This window comes from Anoplolepis gracilipes, chromosome 4, assembly GCF_047496725.1.
Source record: "Anoplolepis gracilipes chromosome 4, ASM4749672v1, whole genome shotgun sequence".
NCBI classification, from domain to species: Eukaryota; Metazoa; Arthropoda; class Insecta; order Hymenoptera; family Formicidae; genus Anoplolepis; species Anoplolepis gracilipes.
The window spans coordinates 705,343-728,571 of NC_132973.1; the positions used below are offsets into that span (position 1 = coordinate 705,343).

The 23,229-nt window shown below is 42.3% G+C and overlaps 1 protein-coding gene across 5 annotated transcripts in view; it reads left to right on the plus strand.

Annotated features, from left to right (window-relative positions):
* Hth (Meis homeobox homothorax) overlaps positions 1–23,229 on the plus strand; it is a 430,487-nt gene that overhangs the window by 320,675 nt on the left and 86,583 nt on the right. For all 5 annotated transcript variants that reach the window (XM_072889618.1, XM_072889616.1, XM_072889619.1 and 2 more), the window contains one exon: positions 20,709–20,785. In XM_072889618.1, coding sequence (XP_072745719.1) covers positions 20,709–20,785 — 77 coding nt within the window. The remainder of the gene's footprint in view (positions 1–20,708; positions 20,786–23,229) is intronic.

A 23,229-nucleotide genomic window follows, 5' to 3' on the forward strand; every position in this document is an offset into this window, starting at 1 on the left:
TAATCCTACGGGATACTACAGCAACCGGAAAATATGAATATCGTTCCCGACACGGACAGGTGTCGTAGGTGGAAGATACAAGTTTATGAATGTGCATTCGTTAAAAAAAGTAAAATTTTGAACTTCTATTACTTTTGAAAAAAATTGAGGATTAAATTTTTGATATTAATTATTAGTATTCACATATTATCGAAAAAACCTCTCTTTTTTTTCTCTGTAACATAACAATTGAAAAAAGTCAAATATGAATGTAATTTTATAATTAGTAAAATTATTTATAATAATATTATTTTTTAATAATTTTGTCAAAAATTTATTCTTTTTTAATGCTCGTCAAATTGAGAACATTGGCGAGAATTTTCACGTTAATTTCCTGTGGATAATTTCATGCCAAAGTTGCGTTCTCACAGGTGATAGCGCCTCTCGCAGGATACGAGTACGACGTTCGAAAGGAAGCGTCGCCTCCCCGTCAAAGTTAATCCCTCCCGTGTCTCGAATCGATCGACGATGCCGCGAGTGCCGAGAGCGTAATTCAGGAATTCGTAACTTTATCCCTTTTACGTGTTCCCCGTTGTCGGGAAACTCTGCGTGGTAAGTAATTTCCGGATGACGATGATATATACAGAATGACGTCGCTGAGGAAAGTTTACGCGCAAACAAAGTCCGCGAGAAAAAACATGCGCCATGTAATTATTATGTGGCGTAAACAAAACGAATGGCTGCAAGCACGTAATGGAGAAGCATTTTCCGCCTAAGCGCAGTTTTATTAAGTCGCTAGGGCACGAACGAGAGAGAGAGAGAGAGAGAGAGAGAGAGAGAGAGAAAAGGGAGCAAGAGAGACAGGGAAAATAAGATTATAAGTTGCTCGACGTATTATGATTGACGACAAAAAACATTCACGCGTATTATTCCGCGCGTGGTTTCGCGTTTACGCATTTATTCATACCACTGCACAGAAATCGTGAAAAAAAAAAAAAAAAAAAAAAAAAAAGATATTTATGCCCACATTTCCGCAATTACGCGTATCAAGACGTTCCTCGCACGTTGTATTGTACTCAGGTAATCAAACGGAACAAACGACGTGACGATAATACCACGAGAGTTCATGGGACAGTAGAGAAAGAGAGAGAGAGAGAGAGAGAGAGAGAGAGAGAGGAACAAAGATGCCGGAACAACGAGAGAAAACGCGAGACAAAGAGAGAAAGAGAGAGAAGGATGAAGAAGGGATCTCGATTCGCGCCTCATTGCCGTCTAAGCGAGAGCTATATCTCTTTGTGGAAACACGAACCCATGCATCTCTCGTCTTCACCCCGTTCATCTCCCGCGATCTCCTGGAAGGGCCCCTCTAACGAACTCGACGTCCACTTAGGGACCCTGAAAAGGATGCTCCGTAACGAGCCGCGTATCCCACCCCCGCGAAATTCGAACTCGGCCACTCACGCCCGTGGGCCGACGACGCCTACATACGTCGCTCTCTCCATGCGTGGTGCGCATCGCGAGATATATATAATATACATATTAATATATATATATATATATATATATACGCGCACAGGGGTGACCCAATATTTTAATAAAGTGCGCGCGGCCACCAGATCCGTAACTAACCGACTAAACCGTAACGAGAGAGAAACTCGCGAGAATCAGCGGGAGGGAGATGCGGAACGCGAGAGAGACAGAGAGACAGAGAGAAAGAGAGAGAGAGAGAAGAAGAGGGCAAAACTCTCTCTCCGCGGGCACCGTCGCGTCGCGGCGTGATGTACGGGCAATCAGCCGCATTAATGCACCGCATGCGTGTGCTCCTATAAACCGTATTTATAACACATCGTATCGTAATATATCCCCGAGTGTTGCGCGGGGTGCCTCGCGTATCGAAACCGGATGCGGAGAGAAAGATGGCGCGGGCTTCGGGAGAGCGAGAGGTAGAGGATTCTTAAAACTGACCGATCACACCGTGGTGCGTCGATTATGTAAAACGTTCTCCGAAATTGCTGCAAGATAAGATTCTCCCCATCCGAAAGCGGACTTCGTTTACGAGCGCGCGATGTCTCGCAGCTCGCAGTTACTCTTCTCGCGCGTCGAATATTATACGTTATCGCTTCGCGTCGCCTCTTCCTACTCGGTTAAAAATAAAATATCTGCTACATTGTTACACACCGCACACTGACGCAAACTTGTAAAGTATTTACACGAGCCGCTTATTGGCTTTATGAATCACGAGCGCGAAAAAAAAATCTCAGCTTCCAATTTATCGGGTTTACAACATGGTAGCACGCGAAGCGCACGTTGTAACGATTAAAAATCAGCGTTATTTATTATATAACTGTTCTCGCTAATACGCATACACAATTCTCGCGTGATTCATGTATATATCATGCGATTCTCAAGTTATTTCTAAAAAAATAACGAAAATTAGGCAAATGACTCGAAAATATCAAAACATACTTATAAAGAGTGACATCTCTTAAAAATCTATGTTGCGTCGTAAGATCGATCATTGCATCATGTAACGGAATAGAATGATTCTATAAGAAATATAAGATGATCTAGATAATCGTCATAATGATCGCGCTGCCGTTTAATTACATTAATCGATAATCAGTGGGTAGAAATATCGCGCGAATCGGAGATATTTTTAGAGACATGCAAAGGATGGTATTTTGAAAAAGCAAGATCCATGTATACATCGCATAATATGTTGCCACGCGATGGCTATCGTTATGTATAACGCTAATCAGAGCGAATCACGTCGTATCGCGCTCTCGCGCTGCATCATGCTCGTGGCGGTGTGGTAAAGAGATATATCGCAGACGTGGATAGTGATGACGATGAGTGAAGGCAATGTATCCGCGATACAGGGAGAGGGAGAGATAGAGAGAGAGAGAGAGAGAGAGAGAGAGAGAGAGAGAGAGAGAGAGAGAGAGTCGAGCCATTATTATTCATATATTCCGTATCATGTTTGTTCGTACAAATCTACAGCGCGTGCCCGCGAGCCGTAACAGCTTGACATGCATCCCTGTAAATAGTTGCAGGTTACCATTTGGTTCCTAGTCGGCTCGTATTTTCGTGATGTTACGGAATTGTCGCAAAAACGCTATTCTTTATCAAACGTAGTTATTAGTTTAATGAATTTACCGCAGGTCGCAAAGGTCACGAATTGTACGTATTAGCAACATGTTCATTAATCTTTTTAAAAAGGTCTCAGTTGACACTTACACGTTTCAAACTATCACAATTACAACCTATTCAAGTATATCATGTCATATGTCGAGAGTATGTGCAATTATTATTATAGTCTTTGATATCGTTTCAAACATACGTAAAAATGCGTGCAAGCCGCAAAAGCTAGCTTGCTACATTCGCCGGCAAAAATAATAATTCCTTGCTCTTTATTCCTCGCTAATTGTTTTTACGTGAAAAGTCGCAGTGCCATACGATAGATAAAGTGCATCCGCGTGATGCAATTTTGCCGCACGAGATCAAGTATATGGCACGGAGAGGCACGGAGAGGCCGTGCCCAGCTGTAATTTCCGTAGAGAATCTGGACCAGAGCGCGGATCGCTCGCACGACCTCTCATTCCCTTCTCTCTGGCTCACCTCCGCTTGGTGTGTCCGCCTCCCTTTTCTCTGTACGTACCGTAAAGTATGCTTTATTGCCTTTATTTCGCGTTTGATTCCCGGCAACGAAGTTAGTGATTACGGTCCGACCGATCGATCCCGATGGGGGGGTCAAGTATCAAAATTACGTGCAATCTTTACGGAAATAGGTGTACGTTGATCATCTTTCTTTTCATCCTAACTACTTATTATGTAAAATTATGTTACACGCATAAACGTTACGTTTTTGTCAAACGTAGAAATGTATAGGTGCCGATTCGTTTCGGTCACGACGTATAGGCAAATAAATGCGAGTCCCATTAACAAACACCTGCTTCCTACATAATTCTTTATCCAGGTGCGCCTCTATAAATTGAGGTAGATGCGGCAACTGAGTATCTTAGATCACCGACGTACAGCTCGCGCTACTCGTGTCTCTGTGGACTTTCAACATACGCTTGAATTACTGCGCGCTTAGCATGGCTCAAAGTGACCTATATACGCTCGGTAGCGCAAATATACGTTGCTTTCTGTCTTTCCTCGATACCGTGTAAATGTATGACGAGGGATTTTATTTTTAGTACGAAATAAAATATAGGGATAACGATATTATACTTACAGTGAGATTCTCGATAGAATAACAATTAAAAATTTAATGTTATTCTGTTTGTTAGAGATTATACATCACGATCAATTATTTATTTTTTCCAAACAAACGTCCAAAACTTAATATTCATTTAATAGGATATTAAGTATAATTCTGTTGAGAGATTATTTTTTATATCGTGATATATTATTTATTCTATTTTCGCGTGTTTCACTACACTTTCCCACATTTTCTAGCGGCTAAAATTGAACGTGGATCGGAACGCGCGCGCTCGTTTGCGCGCCACCAGCTGAGAGATGCTAATCTATCGTCGGGCACGTTACTCCGGACGTTCCGAGGTTTTCGACGCGACACTTTCCGTGGTTTCCGTGTCTGGTGAGATTCTCACGCGCGCGAGCGTCTCTTAGTCTTAAGTCTTAAGTCACGCGTCTTGACTTTGATCTTCATCAAGCGGCACGTCGCGTCGCAGTCCAACGGCGCGGCGCGGCGCGGCGCGACGCGACGCGTCGTTACACGCGTATATGGTATGTATGCGTGTAAATGCGTGCCATGCAAATTTCTGCGTGGGGGTCTTTGTTGGTCGAAGGATACGCGTTACGTTGTACGCCGTCCTTCCGGTCTCGCGGGCAGATAAATAATGGTAACGCGACTCCGCGCGATTCTCTCTACCGTAGTTCTGTTCATCTTGTTTGCATAACCAGCCATATTGGTGAACCGCTTCATTCTCTGCGGTTAACGTATTCCGACCACGACCGCGCGTTTAACAAAATCAAGATTGGCCTTCGCTTCTCACCTGAAGCAGGTTTTTTTTTCCTATTTAATACGCGTGTGGAAGAAATAATATATTTCCTCTTCTATCATTATATATATTATTTTCGGGATCATACACTTATTAGTTCTCACAGATTGCTTTCAAAAACTGCCAATCTGCAGTAGCGAGATAATATACGATCTGAATACGACAGAATTTATCGCCACATCTGCTAATGGTTTTGCAATGACCATTTTTCATTATACACTCATTATCTCTGTTACCTATTAATGTTCCAGTTGCGACATACGCTGAATCATTCGTTCGAATATATGTTGCAGCTCGATCGGTTCGGGAATTTTGGAATTTTTAATTTAGCTCATTCGTTACATCGTTTCCCCCGCGGCTTTAATTAACCCACTTTATATTGCTCGTATCGAAATTACGTATGTATTCATGCATTATGCACCTGGTGGTCCTTGAAATCGTCCATACTCGGTAGTTTATCGCTGCTGCGATAAACTACCAACGAGAATTCGAAATAAATATATTACGCACAACGTAACATTGTATGTGATAAACATTTGCCCAGAACAAAAATTTAACATTAATTTTTAAACATGTAATGTGTTCATTTACAAGAATGACGTTACACTTGCAAGAACATTAATGTGTTTGAAAATTCAGCGCATTACTCGACGGCGGTAAAATCGCTGACGATTACGCGGGACTTATTATCCGGTCGTGACTCGAACCAGTCGCGTTTTCCACTATCTCTCTCCTTTACGCGGTGCAGCACGTTTCGCTCGTTCCATTTATTTTTTGCCCGGTCAACGACGTCCATCTCGATTCTACTTTGCAGCACGACGGGGGCCGCGCGCTCATACCGTCCGCTTTTTTCTCAAATCCTTTGTAGAAGCGGCGCCGCGGATTCTTACGTGTACAATCGCTTCTTTTCGCGCAGCACCACCGGCATGCCGCGATAATCGATATATAACTTGTACGAGCGAGGAGTGTGTTATTCGTGATTGTCGCGATTGTCGCGACAATCGCGAATAACACGCACAGTCGCAGCACGATACAATAATTAACTCGTCGTGCTTTCGGCAGTCTCTCGTGCTGTCGTCTATTAACTCGCGCAAAAGCGCGCGTATCCTCGCGATGTGCGTACTCGGAGAGAAGACGTTCAAAGCGTGTAACCCCTTCCAGGGCCATTGCAAAAACGCGTAGGAACAATCTAAGGCTCGACGAGGCGAACTCTTTGAGTACATAAACAACACTCTCGAGAGTGGCACGGCGGGATGCGCTAATGACCGGGATATTAAATAACGATAATGACGCCGTCAACGGGTCTCCTTTTTGCCCCCTCGAGTCGCCCACGACGACGACGACGATGCGCTTGGCGAGGGGACGCGGGGGACGACACTCGATGGCGCCGGTGAATCGCTCGTTGTTTCTGCGGCAAAATCTTACCAACTTAATTGACCGCGACGGTCGGACCCGCGAAATGATCGACTTCCTTTTGCGATGCGCGCTCGTGACTCGTGACTCCTTCTTGCCTTTGTTTCTTAACGGATGGGACGACGCTCCCGCGCCATTGTCAGGCCGCGATCGATCGCGTGCGAACCAACGCAGCTCGAAAACTTACACTGTCGAATTTATAATTTATGCCATCTGAGCAAAATGAGGGGAACGACCTGTATGGTAAGTTACGCACACTTGTACGTTTTCGTTGTCTTACAAAATGAAGGCGCCGCGATAGAATTTCTGACAACGTGAGGAAATAGTATCTTAACGGGTCTCTTAATCGGCTCGGTCGTAATCCGATTTCAGATTCAAGCAATGAAATTTAATTCTCTATTATTCGTTAGATTATGTCTAGAAATTTAATTTTGTGAAAATCTGCTCGCGCGGTACTATGAATGACATAATTAGCGAATATTATTCCGAAAGTCTGTAATTTTCAATTATACTTGTAGAATCTACAATTTTTATGTCGTTACGTTTGAACATAATTGATCGGCTTTACATTAAAATTATTTGGACGTTTAACTGCGATTCAAATGCGATATATTGCGTTTGCAAATACCACACGATATCGCGATATATTCGACGTGGTATATAAATTTCAATACTTACCGGCCAGCGCGATTCGACGCAATAACCATTTGAAATATGTTCTTCGTACTGGAAAATATGCTTGATTGAGTAAAGTTAATTTATTCCGTACTAAAAAAAAGTATTTTTGGCGCGTTAACGATAAAAGGGCGTGGACGTGGCTCGGTTATTCGCTGGGAATAGGTTTCATCGGAGTGATCGACTGGGCGCACGGGAATGCCGATAAACGCATTATTACGGCGATGAAAATCACCGGCGCAACGGGCTGTTTGTATCGCGCCGGTACGCCGCTGGTGCAATGCGGCCGTGGGGCCGGTTCGTAAAATCCAATGAGCTGTCATTTTTATGCCACGCGCGATGCGCACCACCCGGAAACGTTTGACGTTGCACGTAGTAAAATCGGCCGGAGCCATCAAACGTATACAAGGTAAACACGCGCGTACTATCAATGCGGAATTTTGTAATTCCAATTCGCGCACGCTCGCCAGAGTCCTGATTACCTTTATTATCGGCGCGTCTACTTCGCTTTAATTCACTTAAAAACCTAACGCCTAATTAATTGATATCGACGTGATGTTACATTATCTTTGAAAAATTTTTTCAAATTTATCAAACGTGTCTCATAAATAATGATAAGTTAGGATGTTTTTTGCGAAATTAATATATTTTTTTCCTGTTACGCGCACCTTCTTTCCAGAGGCGTAATGCCATCGAGATTTCAATCTCGGCCGTTATATACTGCCGTTGTATATTCAGGTTCGCGTTTTTGATGACTTCGCGCGCACGATAGTCTATGAAGATCTCGAGGCGCCGCCTGAAGCACTGACAATCACCTGTCCGAGCAGACTCGCGTTGCATCCACCATTGGCCACGCTGCATCGTACACCATGTACAGGTGCAACGTTACGGCTTACGCTCAGTCTGATGGATCAATTGTCCGGGCATAGAATGCGTACGACTTCGTTTATCGTGTTTTGACCGGAAGTTACCATTTGTCACGGCCAAAGGCGACGTTGGATATGCCAACGGCACTTTCGAGATTCTTTCGATAAGATGATGCGCATCGATTAAGAATTGCACCGAGCTACATTTAAAAATGTGTTTCCAAAAAATTGCTTGATTGTAGGAGTTATTAAAGTGAGAGAATATTTCTCAATTATAAAATGATATATTATAAATATCTTATATATAGGGAGAACATTTTATTAGTTCTTCAAGGATTTCGATTAGGTAAAAAATATTTTGATATAGTTGTGTAAGTTGGTAATGATTGTAATCGCGTTCATCGAGTGCCGTGTGAATTGTCGATGAGTCAACGCAGAAAAATATTTGCCGCTCGAGAGAGCGGCGAAAAAGTTTATTATCGATATTATGCCATAATGGGTACACGCGTTCGCGTTGTTGCTGGCTATCGCGCGTTTAGTGCTTTCATTCTGTTACGACGTGGAAAAGCGTTGGGCTTGTATTTTTTCCTATTTTTCGTTTCTCTCTTTTTTTTATTTTTTTTTTTTTTTTATTTTGCAAAAAATTCCGCGTTGCGCAAATATCGCGTCAGATGCCAACGTATCGCGGAAAAAAGTTCTGCACATTCGGAAATGGACGCCTGGCGAAATGCGCAGCGACGAAATACGTCGGACTTACCTGTGATGGCAAAATACCTCCAATAGGCGTTGTGTCTACGTGTATATATGAAAAACAAAAAAAGCAGGATTTTAAAAATACATAGATTTTATTTATAGCCTAGGGGATACTCGTTTGTTGATATTTATTGCCGTACACCGGTAAGCTTTAAAAATGCATTTTGATACGTACGCGAAACAGAGAAAGATAGAAAGAGAGAGGGAGAGGGAGGGGGAGGGAGAGAGAGAGAGAGAGAGAGAGAAAGAGAGAGAGAGAGAGAGAGAGAGAAAGGGGAATTTGTTCCTATTTGTTTGAAAGCGTTATGCACCTGTCAATGGGTCGGCTGCCATACGTATGTTCGCCCGGAACGAGCGGTCAACACTTTTCTCCGCGTGCATCACGATCTGTTCCATCCGATCGCGTCAATCACTCAAACTCTTCGACGCGCGGGTTATCGATGCACCACCGCCACCATCACCGCCGCCACCAGCACCACCATCTCGCCACCGCCGTCGACACTGCCACCCCCGCCGCGCTGCAATCGGCCATTCGTCCGTGCAGCAACCTCCGTCAATTCGTCCGCACCTCTCTGACTGACGTCCTCATTATGAATATTGTATTTTATGATTGCGAATGTCGACCGCGCGCGGTGCTTTATGCTCGGCGGGAAAAGTGATTTACCTCGCGGGATATAAAGAAAATCTCGTTAAATCAATGCGTGCCCCGAGCAGCTGTTAATTAATATTTTTGGACGCGATTCTCTCGACGGTATCGACAAATACTTTTGACGTGCCTCCATGAAATCAACCAATATCGACTGTGCGTCTAAAGAATTATTTCGCGAATAATTTCATCACGAGTGAATATTTATAATTTATTTTCGTTACACGTTCGGAAAATTCGACACGCAAAATTATCCTTGTATTGAATGTCATCTTTTTACATTATTGATGACGTTTCATACAAGGAAAATTACGGTATTATCGCTTTTAATCGCATTCACGATGGATCGTGTTACACTGTAATATTTTTATAGGGACTTATGGGCGCTTTCCACCGGTGTTGTACTGGCGATACCGATCATCGAGGACGTGCGTGTAATTTGCATAATTCCGTTCGCTGTTCGTTAGGGTACACGCGTTTCTTATCACGAACGTTTTCTTAAAGATTCCACGCGATAACAAGAATATAGGCTAAACTATGCTTGCAAAATCTTTACAGTATATTATATCGTTAATTAGACATGTACAAAGAAAACGAAATCATTTGTTAGAATTAATCGCAAATTAGATTTTATCCGTCGAAATATATTTCTGCAAAAATATAAAGACCTAACAGAATTTTATGCGACTCGACGCGACGGTATGCAACTAAGTATTTAAATTAATGTGGCACGCTGAGGCGATACGACCGATAACACGCCAGTCTACTTTGGCGATTCGCCTTATCGAACTTGGTCGTTCCTCGCATACTGGATACGAATGTCGCGTGCTTATTCATGAAACGAGCAACGATAACGGCCGCCCTCTGCCTTTCTTTATCGCTGAAGCAACGCTATTGCCTCGCTTTCAATAATTCCGGCCGATGTTTCGGCCAATCACATTTACATCGCTGTGTAGGTGTCTCTCTTCAGGTACGTTCTGTTTCTGCTATACCACGTTGCAGTCATAGGTTAATGTCTTTGGAGCACGATACAAAATACTAATCAACGATCGAATCAATGAAAATTCGTTTGTGTCATCGTACGATTCGTAATATATGTATTACATGTGAAAAACATTTTTCTTTACAAGCGCATATATTTATTTCAGATAATTTTGCGATTATGTAAATAAGAAACTGAAGCATACGATAGTTGGAACACGCGGCAAGAGAAAATGTTACGAAATGGCAGAGAGCGAGCGGGGAAAGATGCGAAAGAAGGTGTCAGAGGGAAGGGAACCGTCGTGGATTTTCTTGTAACTCGTATAGCCCATTTCAGGTTCGCGTATATGACGCCATTCTTGCGAAAGCTGGGAACTAAACGAAGTCTTCGCCTACTGTGTACCATGTACAAGGCACGGGACTTGTAGGCGAGAGAAAAGCAAAAAGGAGAAGATGGGAGAGAAAAAAAAAGGATGACGCAGACGATGCGGGACGCGTGTACGAGGTTACAAGACGAAATAAATACAATATTATGCAAACGGGCGAGGCTGATCGCGCGCGGCAAAGCCTCGGGAATCTCGGGAATCCCGAATAAATTGACACTAAACGCGGAAGGGTCGCCTCTTCCACCCTTCCATCTACGAGAACCGAGAGCGAGTAGTGGAGCCAGCCACCTACGCTCCTGGATGGGTGAGAGAACGACGAGGAAAAATATATATCGATGCTCCTGTAACACACGCCGTATCCCAATATCACCTAACAGCTATTTCCTTTATACGTCCCTATGTCGGCTACAGGGTATAGAAAGGAAGACGATCTGGGAGCGTGTTCTCCGGAAGCTATGCATAGCTCCGCTCAAATGACAAAGGGGCGACGTTTCACGCATTACGTTTTCTAGCAGAGGGCACGAAACTTCGTCTTTGCTTTTATAACAAAAAATACAAGTTGTGTGAAATTTAATTTCTTGCGAGACATCGTCGAATAAACGCGACGTATAATAAAGAATAAATAAAACATAACAGTTATGTACTAGTACATTAATTGAATTTTATTAATAATTAATAATTTTATTAATATGAATAATTTTTTTTTTAATAAACTAGAAAGTCCATAAGCGATCCCAAACGCTTCGATTGCAAAAAGAATTTCGCGATTCGCGACGATTCTCTAATCCTCAACTCACGCCAACTTTACACGGGGCCGAACCCGTACCATGACAGTAAACTTTCGAATGAAATGGCCCTCCATACGAAGCGTATCCTTGTTACCGATACCGGTAACGATGAGGACAGCCATTCGCGTTCCAACAGAGTCGACATATATATATATATATACACTGTGCACTCCCACGCTTTTCTGCAGCTGTTTAAATTCAACTTTCTCTGTTGTGATCGTCCACGGTCTTTTCTTATCGGGCGAACATACAAAACATTTCTTGTTATGTCAAATGTAATATACGATGATTTTACTATAGTTGTCGTCAACCAACTATCTTGCTATCGGTTGTCATCGACTATATCGTATTGAAAGTTTTATCATCTCTTTATTGGTTATCAACGGATAATAGATGTTTTTCTTAAATGGTAATAAATGCTACTTTGCATATTATAGAATGACATTTACAGACATAATGGGAAGAAAAAAAATAACCGTACACATATATTTTTTATTCAGGATTAAAATAAAAGATTCTCTATACTCTTATACATTTTTATCGCGTATCACCACGCGGCTGAAAGTTGCGCTTTCTCGAGACCTTTGTGCTCAAGCTCGACGTCATCATCGTTCTCGTTGTCTCTCGTCGAGAGATGACCGGCACGAGTGAATCGGTGCCGCGTAGAAGAAGATTACACGCTTTAAATGGATAATTAAATAGCAACGGAACTGACTGAAAGACTGACTGGGGATGATTGCCGGGTAGCGGCGCGAGCGTGAGCGTAGAATTGCCGCCTGAGGGGCCCCTAGGAAGAGGAGGAGGTTCCACCATTACGCCCGCTCCTCCCTCCCCGTATCTAAACTCAGCGGAAACGTTATAATTATCCCGATTCCCACAAGTCACGAAGCGCGCTTGGTACCGATTGACGTGCGGCACGTCGGATGGAAAGGAGGGTGAGATTCAAGCGAGCTGGATTCTTGTCAATAATTCCGCCCGCCTCTCATTAACGGCGAGAATTCGATACGGTCTTCAAACATTGACTGCAAAGCGACGGGGATGGTAATAATAGCGATCGACGATGTTGAGAATATTGTTCGTATTTAGAGCAAAAAGAAGGAGAAAAATTCGAGGCTGCTCATGATCTTACTAATTTCGTAACGCGACGTGGATGTCTGATGCTAATTCGATGTTTGCAATTCAATGCCCTTTGCTCTGAGAATGAATATTCTTATCATGATTAAAATAATACAATACATATTGAAAGAATTTTATACAAAAAATTTAAGAATTATCTCGTGTGTGTGTGTGTGTGTGTGTATATATATATATATATAGCGTTGAGTTTATTTTGTAATAAGATTTTTGGTAAAAGTAACTTAACTGTACTCGATTGTCCGCAAGCTGTTATCTCACACATAAGATTAAGCCAGGGTTACAAGCAGCCGTTTCATTAGTACGGTCCAATCAGTTGAGTTTGTGGGGTTGCGGGTAGCGCATGACGCTTTCAGCAGGCGAGAGCAAGGCCTAATCAATGAAATTGGGAGACAAAGTTGGGTCACTAGCCGAGGTCAACGGTCATTGGACGATTGAACCTTACTGCGAAGGAAGGAATCGCCTCCTCCTCCTTCATCTCGGGCGTCGTGCTACCTCGAAGGACACAATGACGGGGGTGTGTCCGTATGTACTGCGACAAGGAGGTGATCAACGAGTCTGCACCCTCTGCAACCCCTCGGCCCTTGACGTGTGTTCCTTGTGATCCGCTGGATCACGCGGTTTGATAGTGCGCGGAACCTGGCACACGCTCTCACGTACACGCGCGCGGTGCGTCGGTCTGCGTGCATACGCATACGCGTAGATCCCATAGTAGACAGGGTCGCGTGATAATGACAGGTTTGGGCGTCGCACGGTGATTGAGGTGGCCGTGTCACAGAGACCCGGCTCGACCACGCCCCGCAGGTCGCCGTACCAATTCGCTCGTCAGCATCGATTTCCAGCGGAATCGTCCAGCCATGGACTCCCGAGGACTCGATGTTGGCAAACGCGTTGCCTTCGGGGCTGTCCTTGAGCCTTGTATCGGCGATCGCCATGAAAAATGCCACGCGTCGCTCGACGATATCGGCTTTCTGCTTGTTGTCGATATTTTTGGCACTTTGTGTATACGTTCAACATTTAAATTTACACAGTATTTATTATATACGCGATTGAATCAATTTTATTTACTTTATGATACGAGTTGTAAGGATACAAAGCATGCGAATGATGCAAATTTTTTGTTTATGTAAAAGTAATTTTAATTAAATTTAAAAATATTTAGTACTATTTACACAGCGTGTCGATTTAATTCTATATTTATAATTAATCGACGTCTTTTTTCCGCCACTTGAATAAATGTACATATATATAAAGTAAATATAATATTTTAGATTTTATCAGATACTTTTTATACTTGAACAAAATCAACGCGGAAGTAAATGTTACGGTCGTTAGTAAATGAATCTGAGGGACCGATAAGCTGAGACTGCATATCGAACGCGAGAGACTCTGTCGCAATGACGAAGCAAGTCGAGAAACGATGTCTATCTGGCAGATGGAACTCCGCGTTTGTCGAGTCCTCATTGCCGTGTGGCTGGCGTTCCATTACGAGTCGGCATCAGTCGGCAGCATACCATCTTTGGGCACGGCTTATCTGGTATCGTTCTCAAGCATAGCACGTAGGTATAGCTACAGGCGCGTCTCCACACGCATACTTTTATACATTCCATTGTGTTTCGTTTGTAATTATACATAAAGAATGCGAAGCGTCTGCCTCCAGGATAGTCCATCACGTGAGAAATCTCGGATTTCTGTCGGTCTTAATCCTTAATTATATAGACGGTCGAATACTGATCCTCCAATTTAATCTGTTAAAACATGATATTGTAAATTCTCTTCTCTTTATTTTGTAAATTCGTAGATATATAATATCTATGCAAAAAAAAAAAAAAAAAAGAAAATTCAATGTGATTTATGTACATGTAACATGAGAGGCAAAATATTTTTTCATGTCAAAGAAGGAACAAAAATTTAATACGCTAATAAGTTATAGTTATTTTAATGGAATATGAAATCGTGCAATATGTTGTGTTATAAAAATATTACAACACCGATCGTTAAGTAAAGTAAAAAAAAATCGCGTGGGAAAATTATTTCGACACATTTATTTTAATATGAAGCGTATCACACATTTTTGACAGTAAAAATGTGCGAGCGTTAAAATATTTTTGACTAACCAACAACAGAATATTTTCGTTAATCAATTTCATCTTGTCAATCGGCCGTAATGTCAGACTATTTTTTTCGTCTTAAGAGAGTCTCTTTCGTCTGATTGAAGTTCTTTCGACGTGCGGCAAGCCATTACTGTCCCGCGAGGTCGTCGTGTCCCCTCGAAGCAATAACGGCACATTAGAGGATTTTAACGCCAAAATTGAATATTCTCCGAAATAACGAAGTTATGTCTCCTTCCCCTTCCATTTCATAGAAATACCTTATATATAAGATTTCTATAAATGGGAGGGGAGCAGCAGGTATAACTTACGTTTATATAATCTATTATATATTTACAAGATTTTATATATATATATATATATATATATATATATATATATATATATATATATATATACATACATATACATCCGCATCTACCAACTCAATCGAGAAAGACAAACGGAATGAAGGTATTACGGATGACTGACGCGCTGACGTCGTCTATTTTATATCCCGTCCCCTCTTTCTCGCTTATCCACCATTTCCTCCTCCTCATTTTCACATCGCCAAAGAGCCCGCTTTCCCTCCCATCAATTCGACCGGCCGGGGCAATCCCGACGCGAAATTCACTCGTGACAATTGGTTGGCTTCCACTTCTCTGTTGTAATTAGACGTGAAGTCATCGCGGGAACGAAGACGTTTCCACTCCACTTCGACCTTGGAAATCAGCACTTCTGCAAACGCGTGGCTCCCATCTAGGTAGCTTTAAATCCCTCGCAATTCTGACAAAGACGAATCCGCATTGCGACCACCGCCATTTATTTCACCGCATTTACCCTTCGTTTATCAGCTCGCCAGTCACGAAGGATCCCACGTCGATCGATTCTCTCTCTGTTTCTCTCTCTCTCTCTCTCTCTCTCTCTCTCCCTTTAGTATCTCCCGATCCGCACAATCGGTCGATGATCGGATGACGTGGAGTCGACGTAGCCACCCGTAGTGACCTCCTCGTACTCCGCGACCCCATCCTCTCGACATAAATTCTCCGGACGAGAGGCGGAAGAGGGGATCCCCAGGCGCATGATGACGAAGCGCGATCTCTGGTGGCTCCCACGCCCCCAACGCCCCGCTCGTTAGTCGGAGTCAGCAGCGCGGTCGTCATCGACGTGTCATTCGGCACCGAGAGAGCCCCGATTATCGCGGGATAACATCCCAGAACGACGAAGGACACGTAGAGAGACATGGAGCCAGGAAGAATTCCAGCGTGCATCTATCCGCCCGTTCCACCATCAACGATCTGACGCAGCACGCGCGCGGTTTTCGTCGTCGTCGTCGAATCGATGCGCCAGCAAATTGTCAAGCTCGCGGGAAACATCGCGAACAGAGATTATCGATCGATACGCGGATAGTATTGAGACGAGAAGATAACGGGGTGCCCCTCGCCAGTTTCGTGACAAGCGGTAACACCCGTTATATTTCGTCCATGAAATGTTTATGCGAAATTGGATCGATCGATCGCAGCACGTACGAGATGTAGAAATGACGTTTGTATCTTGATTACATTGGAAGAAATGTAATTCGCATTATATGCATTTTATATGACTTCATATACAGAAAGATGGATATTGCAAAAATTTTAGCCATCTATTTCGTGAATAGAGATCAAGATGCATTCTACGTTATATTGATACATTATTCAATCTGGTAGCGTAATTGAATAATTCCGAAGATGGTCCCGGGAGCATCAGGACGGCCATCAATTCGGAAAATGGCCCCGCATCTAATACAGACATTTAATCCATCGTCTATTTGTACTGATTTGAATTCGGGCTACGAACGATCTCATTGTCTCGAGAATTGTCTTAGGGAGCAGTTTGCTCCTCAGGAAGACTACGGTTATTTCAGCTACGTCGGTGCTGCTATCAGGGTAGCGGGCCGTGGATGAGGTTAGCGCACCGCGGAAAGGGGTCGTCTAGAGGCAATCGGGCTAAACTACGGACTCATTTACACACTTAGCCCTGCTTCCGCCTGGCTCGTTCCTACCCCAGTCCTCGGGAGAACCTAAATGGTTTTCATATTGTCTTTTTACCGCTCATTTTCATTTTATCGCTTGTTTGGCCACCGAATCGTGCCGTCGGTCCTTGCAGCACTGCGCGTTTACATTCTCTCGACGCTTCTGCCTTTCTTTCTCGTTCGTGTCTCGGATTTCTATACGATCAAGGGATGAAATCGAGCAAACTGTTTCTTCGTCGTCGATGCTATTGATAATATTGCTGTAATTTTATATATTATGAATAAATTTCATTAATAATAATAATAAACATTATTTGCTAGGGTATTAAGAATAATAAAGCAATATAAGGGGGAAGGTTTGCATTTAAAAATTACAGCACGGTATAATGGAAAACACATCTCCGAGAAATGAACGGAAAGTATATGTTATCTTATGCAGTATTCCGCAGGCAATATCTTTCTGAAGTCAAACGTGCGCGTCGTCACGGGCATAACGCAGCTTGAGAGGGAACGGGAAACCCTTGTGGAAAAGCATCGGTGGCAGAGAGTCGGGGGTGGCCCAGAACGGACCGCCACGAGCACTTAAGACTATTGTTTTCAATGTAATTGGATAGCTCCTGCTTTCCATCTCCCTTTCTCACAAGCGCTACTTCCTCTTTCGCTTCCAGCAACTATCTCGAATCGCGCGGAGGGTGGAAAGCAGCCAGCCAGCCAGCCAGGCAGTCCCCACGTAGCTTCGACAATTATCTTGATTGTTTTATGCATACACCAACGAACCCATGAGCAACTTATCTCTGGAGCAGGCGAGTCGTAAAGGGAAACTGCGGTATCGCTTCGCCGAATATTGCATATTTCCATAATTCATATATCATCGATTGACATTTCGATGAGTGAAAGACAGGCGATTATTATTATTATTATTATTATTATTATACGTTTGTCGTGCAAACTCAATAATTTTTACTTGATAAATTCATGTCAATTATCATATACGTGTATCTTTGATTAGCAGTAAAAAGTAAAGCATATATCTCGTTTATATCATTTAGGCACGGGATACGTGTTGATGCAAATCCTCATGGAAAGCAACTTTTCATCAGTCGTCTCGTTAGGTAAAGGGAAATTAACCGATAGACGATTCGAATTTCGATAATCGAATGAAGCCCGTATACCTTGCCAATCGGCCTGTCGCCGATATTCACTCGAGGCTCACCGTACGTGTACGTCGATCGCGTCGTCGAATCTGCAATTTAACGGGTATCGATCGTACTCTCGTGGGGCCCCGCGCCGCGCGCGATCGTCTCAATCCTCTCCTCCTCCTCCTCCTCCTCCTCCTCCTCCTCCTCCTCCTCCTCTCGACGCGGCTTTATACGCGGCGTTAGATATCCGCGGAGATCCGATGGAAACTCTACGCCCAGACAATGCGCTCGGCCGATTTAATTAGGATAAGAATCGCTCGGATCGGATATACACCGGCACACAATGGGGTGTACCGAGCGGAGGGGGGGAGGGTGGAGGGAGAGGAGAGGAGAGAAGGGAGTGGGGGACGGGAGGCACGCTTCTGATGTATGTATACCGTGGCTCGCCTCCAAGAAACATGATACAGCGTTGGTTGAGGAGCGATCAGGGGAACGTGGGTTCAGGGAATAGATCTGCGGCGGTTTCCAAAAATACCACGGGCTTCGGCAAAAAGTAACGATCAGGGATGCAGGAGAGACGGAGGGTGAAAGAGAGGGGACATAATACCGTGGCGGAGGCCACGTGCTAATTATGTAAAAATATGATGCGGTTCGCCCGTTTGCGGTGTAGCCGCGGGCTTTTATGCGCAACCGGATTATTTTGTGCCGATCGATAATTTGGCATGGATATCGAGCACGGTTAGGTAATATTATATTGAACGTAATATGCGTGTACATGTCACCGGTTTCGTAATGAATGCGTTTATACATTTGACGTACGAGAGGTACATCTCAAATGTGGATCAGTACTTTAAAACTGGAATATATAGCATAAAAACATGTGCTGAAATGATTTTTTGTGCAAATCGAAGTGTTTGATATTTTTTCTGTACATTGAGTAAAGTAAGCGACATAGCCATCGCGTGTCGTGGATAGACAGCGGATAGACGGAGGGAATGTCTCCGCTGGGAACGCAACTGTCGGCGGACTATTTACTTGTGACGATTACGTGCGTCTAATTTCATAATTGCGGTTAATGCGAGATTAAAATTGAGATGTGCCGGCTAAATTAATACGTCTCGCTAGGTGTAATGTAATTAAACGCCGGCGGCGGTGTTTCGTGCGTCGCGTGCACAATTTTTTTTCAATGTTATTCCGGAAATGTGTATCGTTCAATCGCGAGAAAGATTGTATCCATTCAAGTATCTAAAGAAAGAGCACTTGATTTATCAATTCTTGATTTCTCGACTAGAATGCAAAAATATTATTTAGACTAATCGCATTGATCATTAATGGTTATTTGAATTATATCCGCGAATCAAAAATTTCCATAAAAGTTAATTTTGTGCACCCATCAATATTATGCTACGCCTTCAAAAGGGAGTACTTGAACTTTGCGAAGGTTAATGTTATATGCGTATAAAGATACCGGATTTGACGTAGCATGCAGGTGCACATCGCGTCGCACGCGTGTCATACATCTTTTAGAAACTTGGCGCAGGTTTGACTGCGTAATAAGATCAGAAAGATTCGGCTCTTGTTGGGAGCGCGATATTAATGCGCGCAGTAACTTCTCCGGATGAGCGGCTAGAATGCTGCATGAATTTATACGCCTGCGTGGCAAGATCGATGGAATATCCGACGAGCGTATAATTTATCTATCCAAATTTCATTTAGTAGACACGGAAGGATAATCAACTTGAAACATTTTTTTATTATGCATATTAATATGAAGCGCGTAATTTATTCTTATTTATTATTACTTATATAACAAAAATATTACGTTTATTTTTATATACTTATTATTGATTTTTATTAATATTTTGTTAAATTTTTCTTTCCTAAGTAAGCAAATTAATTTTTTTTCTATTATAACCATTTATTTTTCAATAATGAAACGTAATTGTTTACATCTTCATGAAAGAAATGTAATCAGAGAGAAAAATGTTTTGACAAAAATACTCGAGATGTCAATACCTGACTTGAATGTGAACAAAAGTCGAGTAACTTCTCCTGTTTATCGATTTTTTTATTATATTAGTATTTCTTCGTTCTAGCAAACTCTCTCTCTCTCTCTCTCTCTCTCTCTCTCTCTGTTTCACGAGAGGAAATACGAACATGGCTCTGACGCATTGTCGTTTCGGCGTAGCACGAGCGCGCATCTGCGCCGATGCAACCGCGCGATAAAATGCGGTCGTCCGAGCGCGCGATACAGGATAGCAGGAACTTTTTGCCATACCACTGTCTCCTCCACCAATCTCTCCTCTTCCTTCTCCTTCTGTCTCTGTTTTTTTATTATTGTTGTTGTTGACCAGCAATAAATAATATTTCGCAGGTGCATCCAGACGACGCGATGCCCGTAATACGCGGATCGTCGCGCAGATAAAAGTCCACGCGCGGCGCACTATGTGTTGGTTCTATGTACTTACCTTGGGACACGATAAATCATTCGATAAATTGTTTGAAAGCTCATGTTCGTCGACGAGAAACGATAAAGCAATGGTAGAGTGAGACAGAAAGAAGACATTTTTTTTTCTATCCGCGCATTTTACGTCCGCTAATTGTTGCACGTAACTGTTCTCTCCCTCTCTTTTTCCTCTCTCTCTCTCTCTCTCTCTCTCTCCCTGTCAGGGTTAGATTATTTTATAATTGCGATCTCCCGTCGGCAGTTTCGCGCTAATTGACGCCTGAGTTCTTGGCTCGCGTCGTTACTTAAGTATGTGAGATTGTTCATGCTCAATTTCATCGTTAATGGAGCAGATTTATTCTTTCTGCTTGCAGCATCCCTATCCCTCGGAAGACCAGAAAAAACAATTGGCACAGGACACGGGGTTGACAATCCTACAAGTAAACAATTGGTGAGTAAATTATCTCTTATGCAACATTTTATACACATTTATGCAATTGTATCTAGGCGACTAAAATAAGTATTATTGCATTTTCCATTACTTCCATTAAAATTTCTACGCAATCTCTGATAGTTTAAAAAAAAATTATATAAAATATTTTTCAATTTTCAACTGTTATCTTACTGTTAGTTTTATCTCCATTATTATCTCTGAAAAGATGCGATAAATCTAAAATACACCGAATAAAACAAAACTGCGTTAAAAACTATAAAGCACATATTTCATTCTGTATATTTGTCATCGAGAACTGCGATAATCGGGAATTTTATAGGGTATGTTCAGACTCTTTTTCGCGTGCTCGTGAATGTAAACAAATTTATCTCTCGTGATCGAATCTTCCCGAACGATGACGATCGAAAGCTCGCGTGCGTGCCAAGCGAGAGAAACTTTTTCTAGATCGGCGGGCATGAGAGCGGCGGACGGGTGTCGAATCATATGGCATGTCGCACGTGTCATATGCGAATTTCAGACACCCTGAAATTACACCCGTACATCAAACGGAACGAGGCGTGCACGACTGAAACCCCAGCACCAGCAATCGTACGTTGACGTTGCAACGAGTTGATTATTTCAGCGCGCCAATCACGCGAATACAAATGTCGTAGTAGGCATACGTATGTCAGCGAGTCTGAGCGAGATACGAACCGAGCAAACGTGCTAAATTTCGAAATTTATCGTAATTTGTGTTTTTTCTATCCTCTTTCTCCTTTTCTCTCTCTCTCTCTCTCTCTCTCTATCTCTATCTCTTGCAAAGAAGCGCAAATTGCAACGACAGTGATTTTCTGGGTTCGATTCTAATTCGTTTTGATATCATGCGTCATCGACACTCGCAATTTTGCTCGCTGCATTGCAACGATTGCGTAATCTCGATGAAGGGTTTTTGTTTTTGTAAAATTTCCCGCATCGTTACTGCGTCTTGTTATAGAAAAAAAATTTATAGACAATTATGAGAACCGAAGAATACTAGTTTTGTGTCTGTTTGCCATTGTGTTAAAAAAGCAATATAATAAATGATTACCATTTTTTATAAACAGAAGATAGAGAAAGTAGATAATTTCTTATTTTCCGTCGTATTTATACCGTGTTGTGAAAGTGACTAGAAAATAATCGGTAATATTAGTCATTAGAGAAATACAGGAAAATAAAAACGAGATTGTATCATTTTAAGCGAGCAACAGTTTCATAACGAACTAAGATTGAGAAACGGATGAGCAAAATGTATCTATAAAAAAGATGTAAATCGCCGTTTGCTTTTAGATCCAAGTGAGTTATAAAATACCGTCATTAAAGAGCAGGATCCGTGCTAAATTCCGTCTTACATTACAAGCCACTGTAACACATCGCCGCGAAGAGATCATTCCGTTCTCCGATAAAGCAAAATTTATTCCGGATCGTTACGACTAATCGGAAACATTTCGCATCGATTACATCATCGTCGATCGGAAATATCAAGTTACGTTATTTTACATAATGCACCGCTGTAATTCGCGTACTTTCCCATATAATTCACTTGCTCGCATCCGAAAGTGATGTTTCGTCTCTCTCTCTCTCTCTCTCTCTCTCTCTCTCTCCGATGTATTTTATCGCTCTAAATCTACACTGATGCACTAAAGTCTTTAGACTCTCTTTACTGTCCATGAAAATATTATTAGATTACTGTTGCTTCGCCGCATAAAAATACGCTTTCCGTTAATATATCGGGTATTGCGTATGGTTTCGTTACCTTCTTTCGTTGCCTTCACGTGGCCCGTGTCCAAGCATCGTCCATGCGAGCGCAATAATTTCCGCGAGACCGAGTAGATGCAGGCGAAACCGAGTGTAAAGATCCGTTTACATATGTAAGCACCAATATACGTTCATTTACCCGCTTGTACTCGTCGTTTATGTTATCCCGGATGAATTCCTTTGTTAGAACGATGAATATCCCGCACACTATTCATAGCATACCTATTCCGATATAAGTAATTTCGTGTTATCACGTCAGTCATATAATAATCTAATAGAGATTTGTAACTTTATTTCGAGAATGTTATACTTTTTCTTTAATGGAGAAATAAGCTGGGAAAAAATAAATTTTAATTATCAGGAATGTGTTTTGTATCTTTCAATCGAATGATTGACACATTCGCATTTGTTTACTTCAGACATAAAAATAAATGAAATAAATGTTATTATATAATGTTTATCTTATTAGCATTGTAGTAATAGTGATAATACAAAATTTCAAAATTCAAAAATATCGACATGTCAAAATTTGCTTTCGGAGAAACTTTGTAATTTATATCGTGATTTATTGTATAGGTTTACGTTGGTAGAAGATGCTTTCGAAAGAGAACGAGTTTGTTCGCTCTCGATCACCGTTCACGTTACAATGAACGTGCACGTGCTCTGCA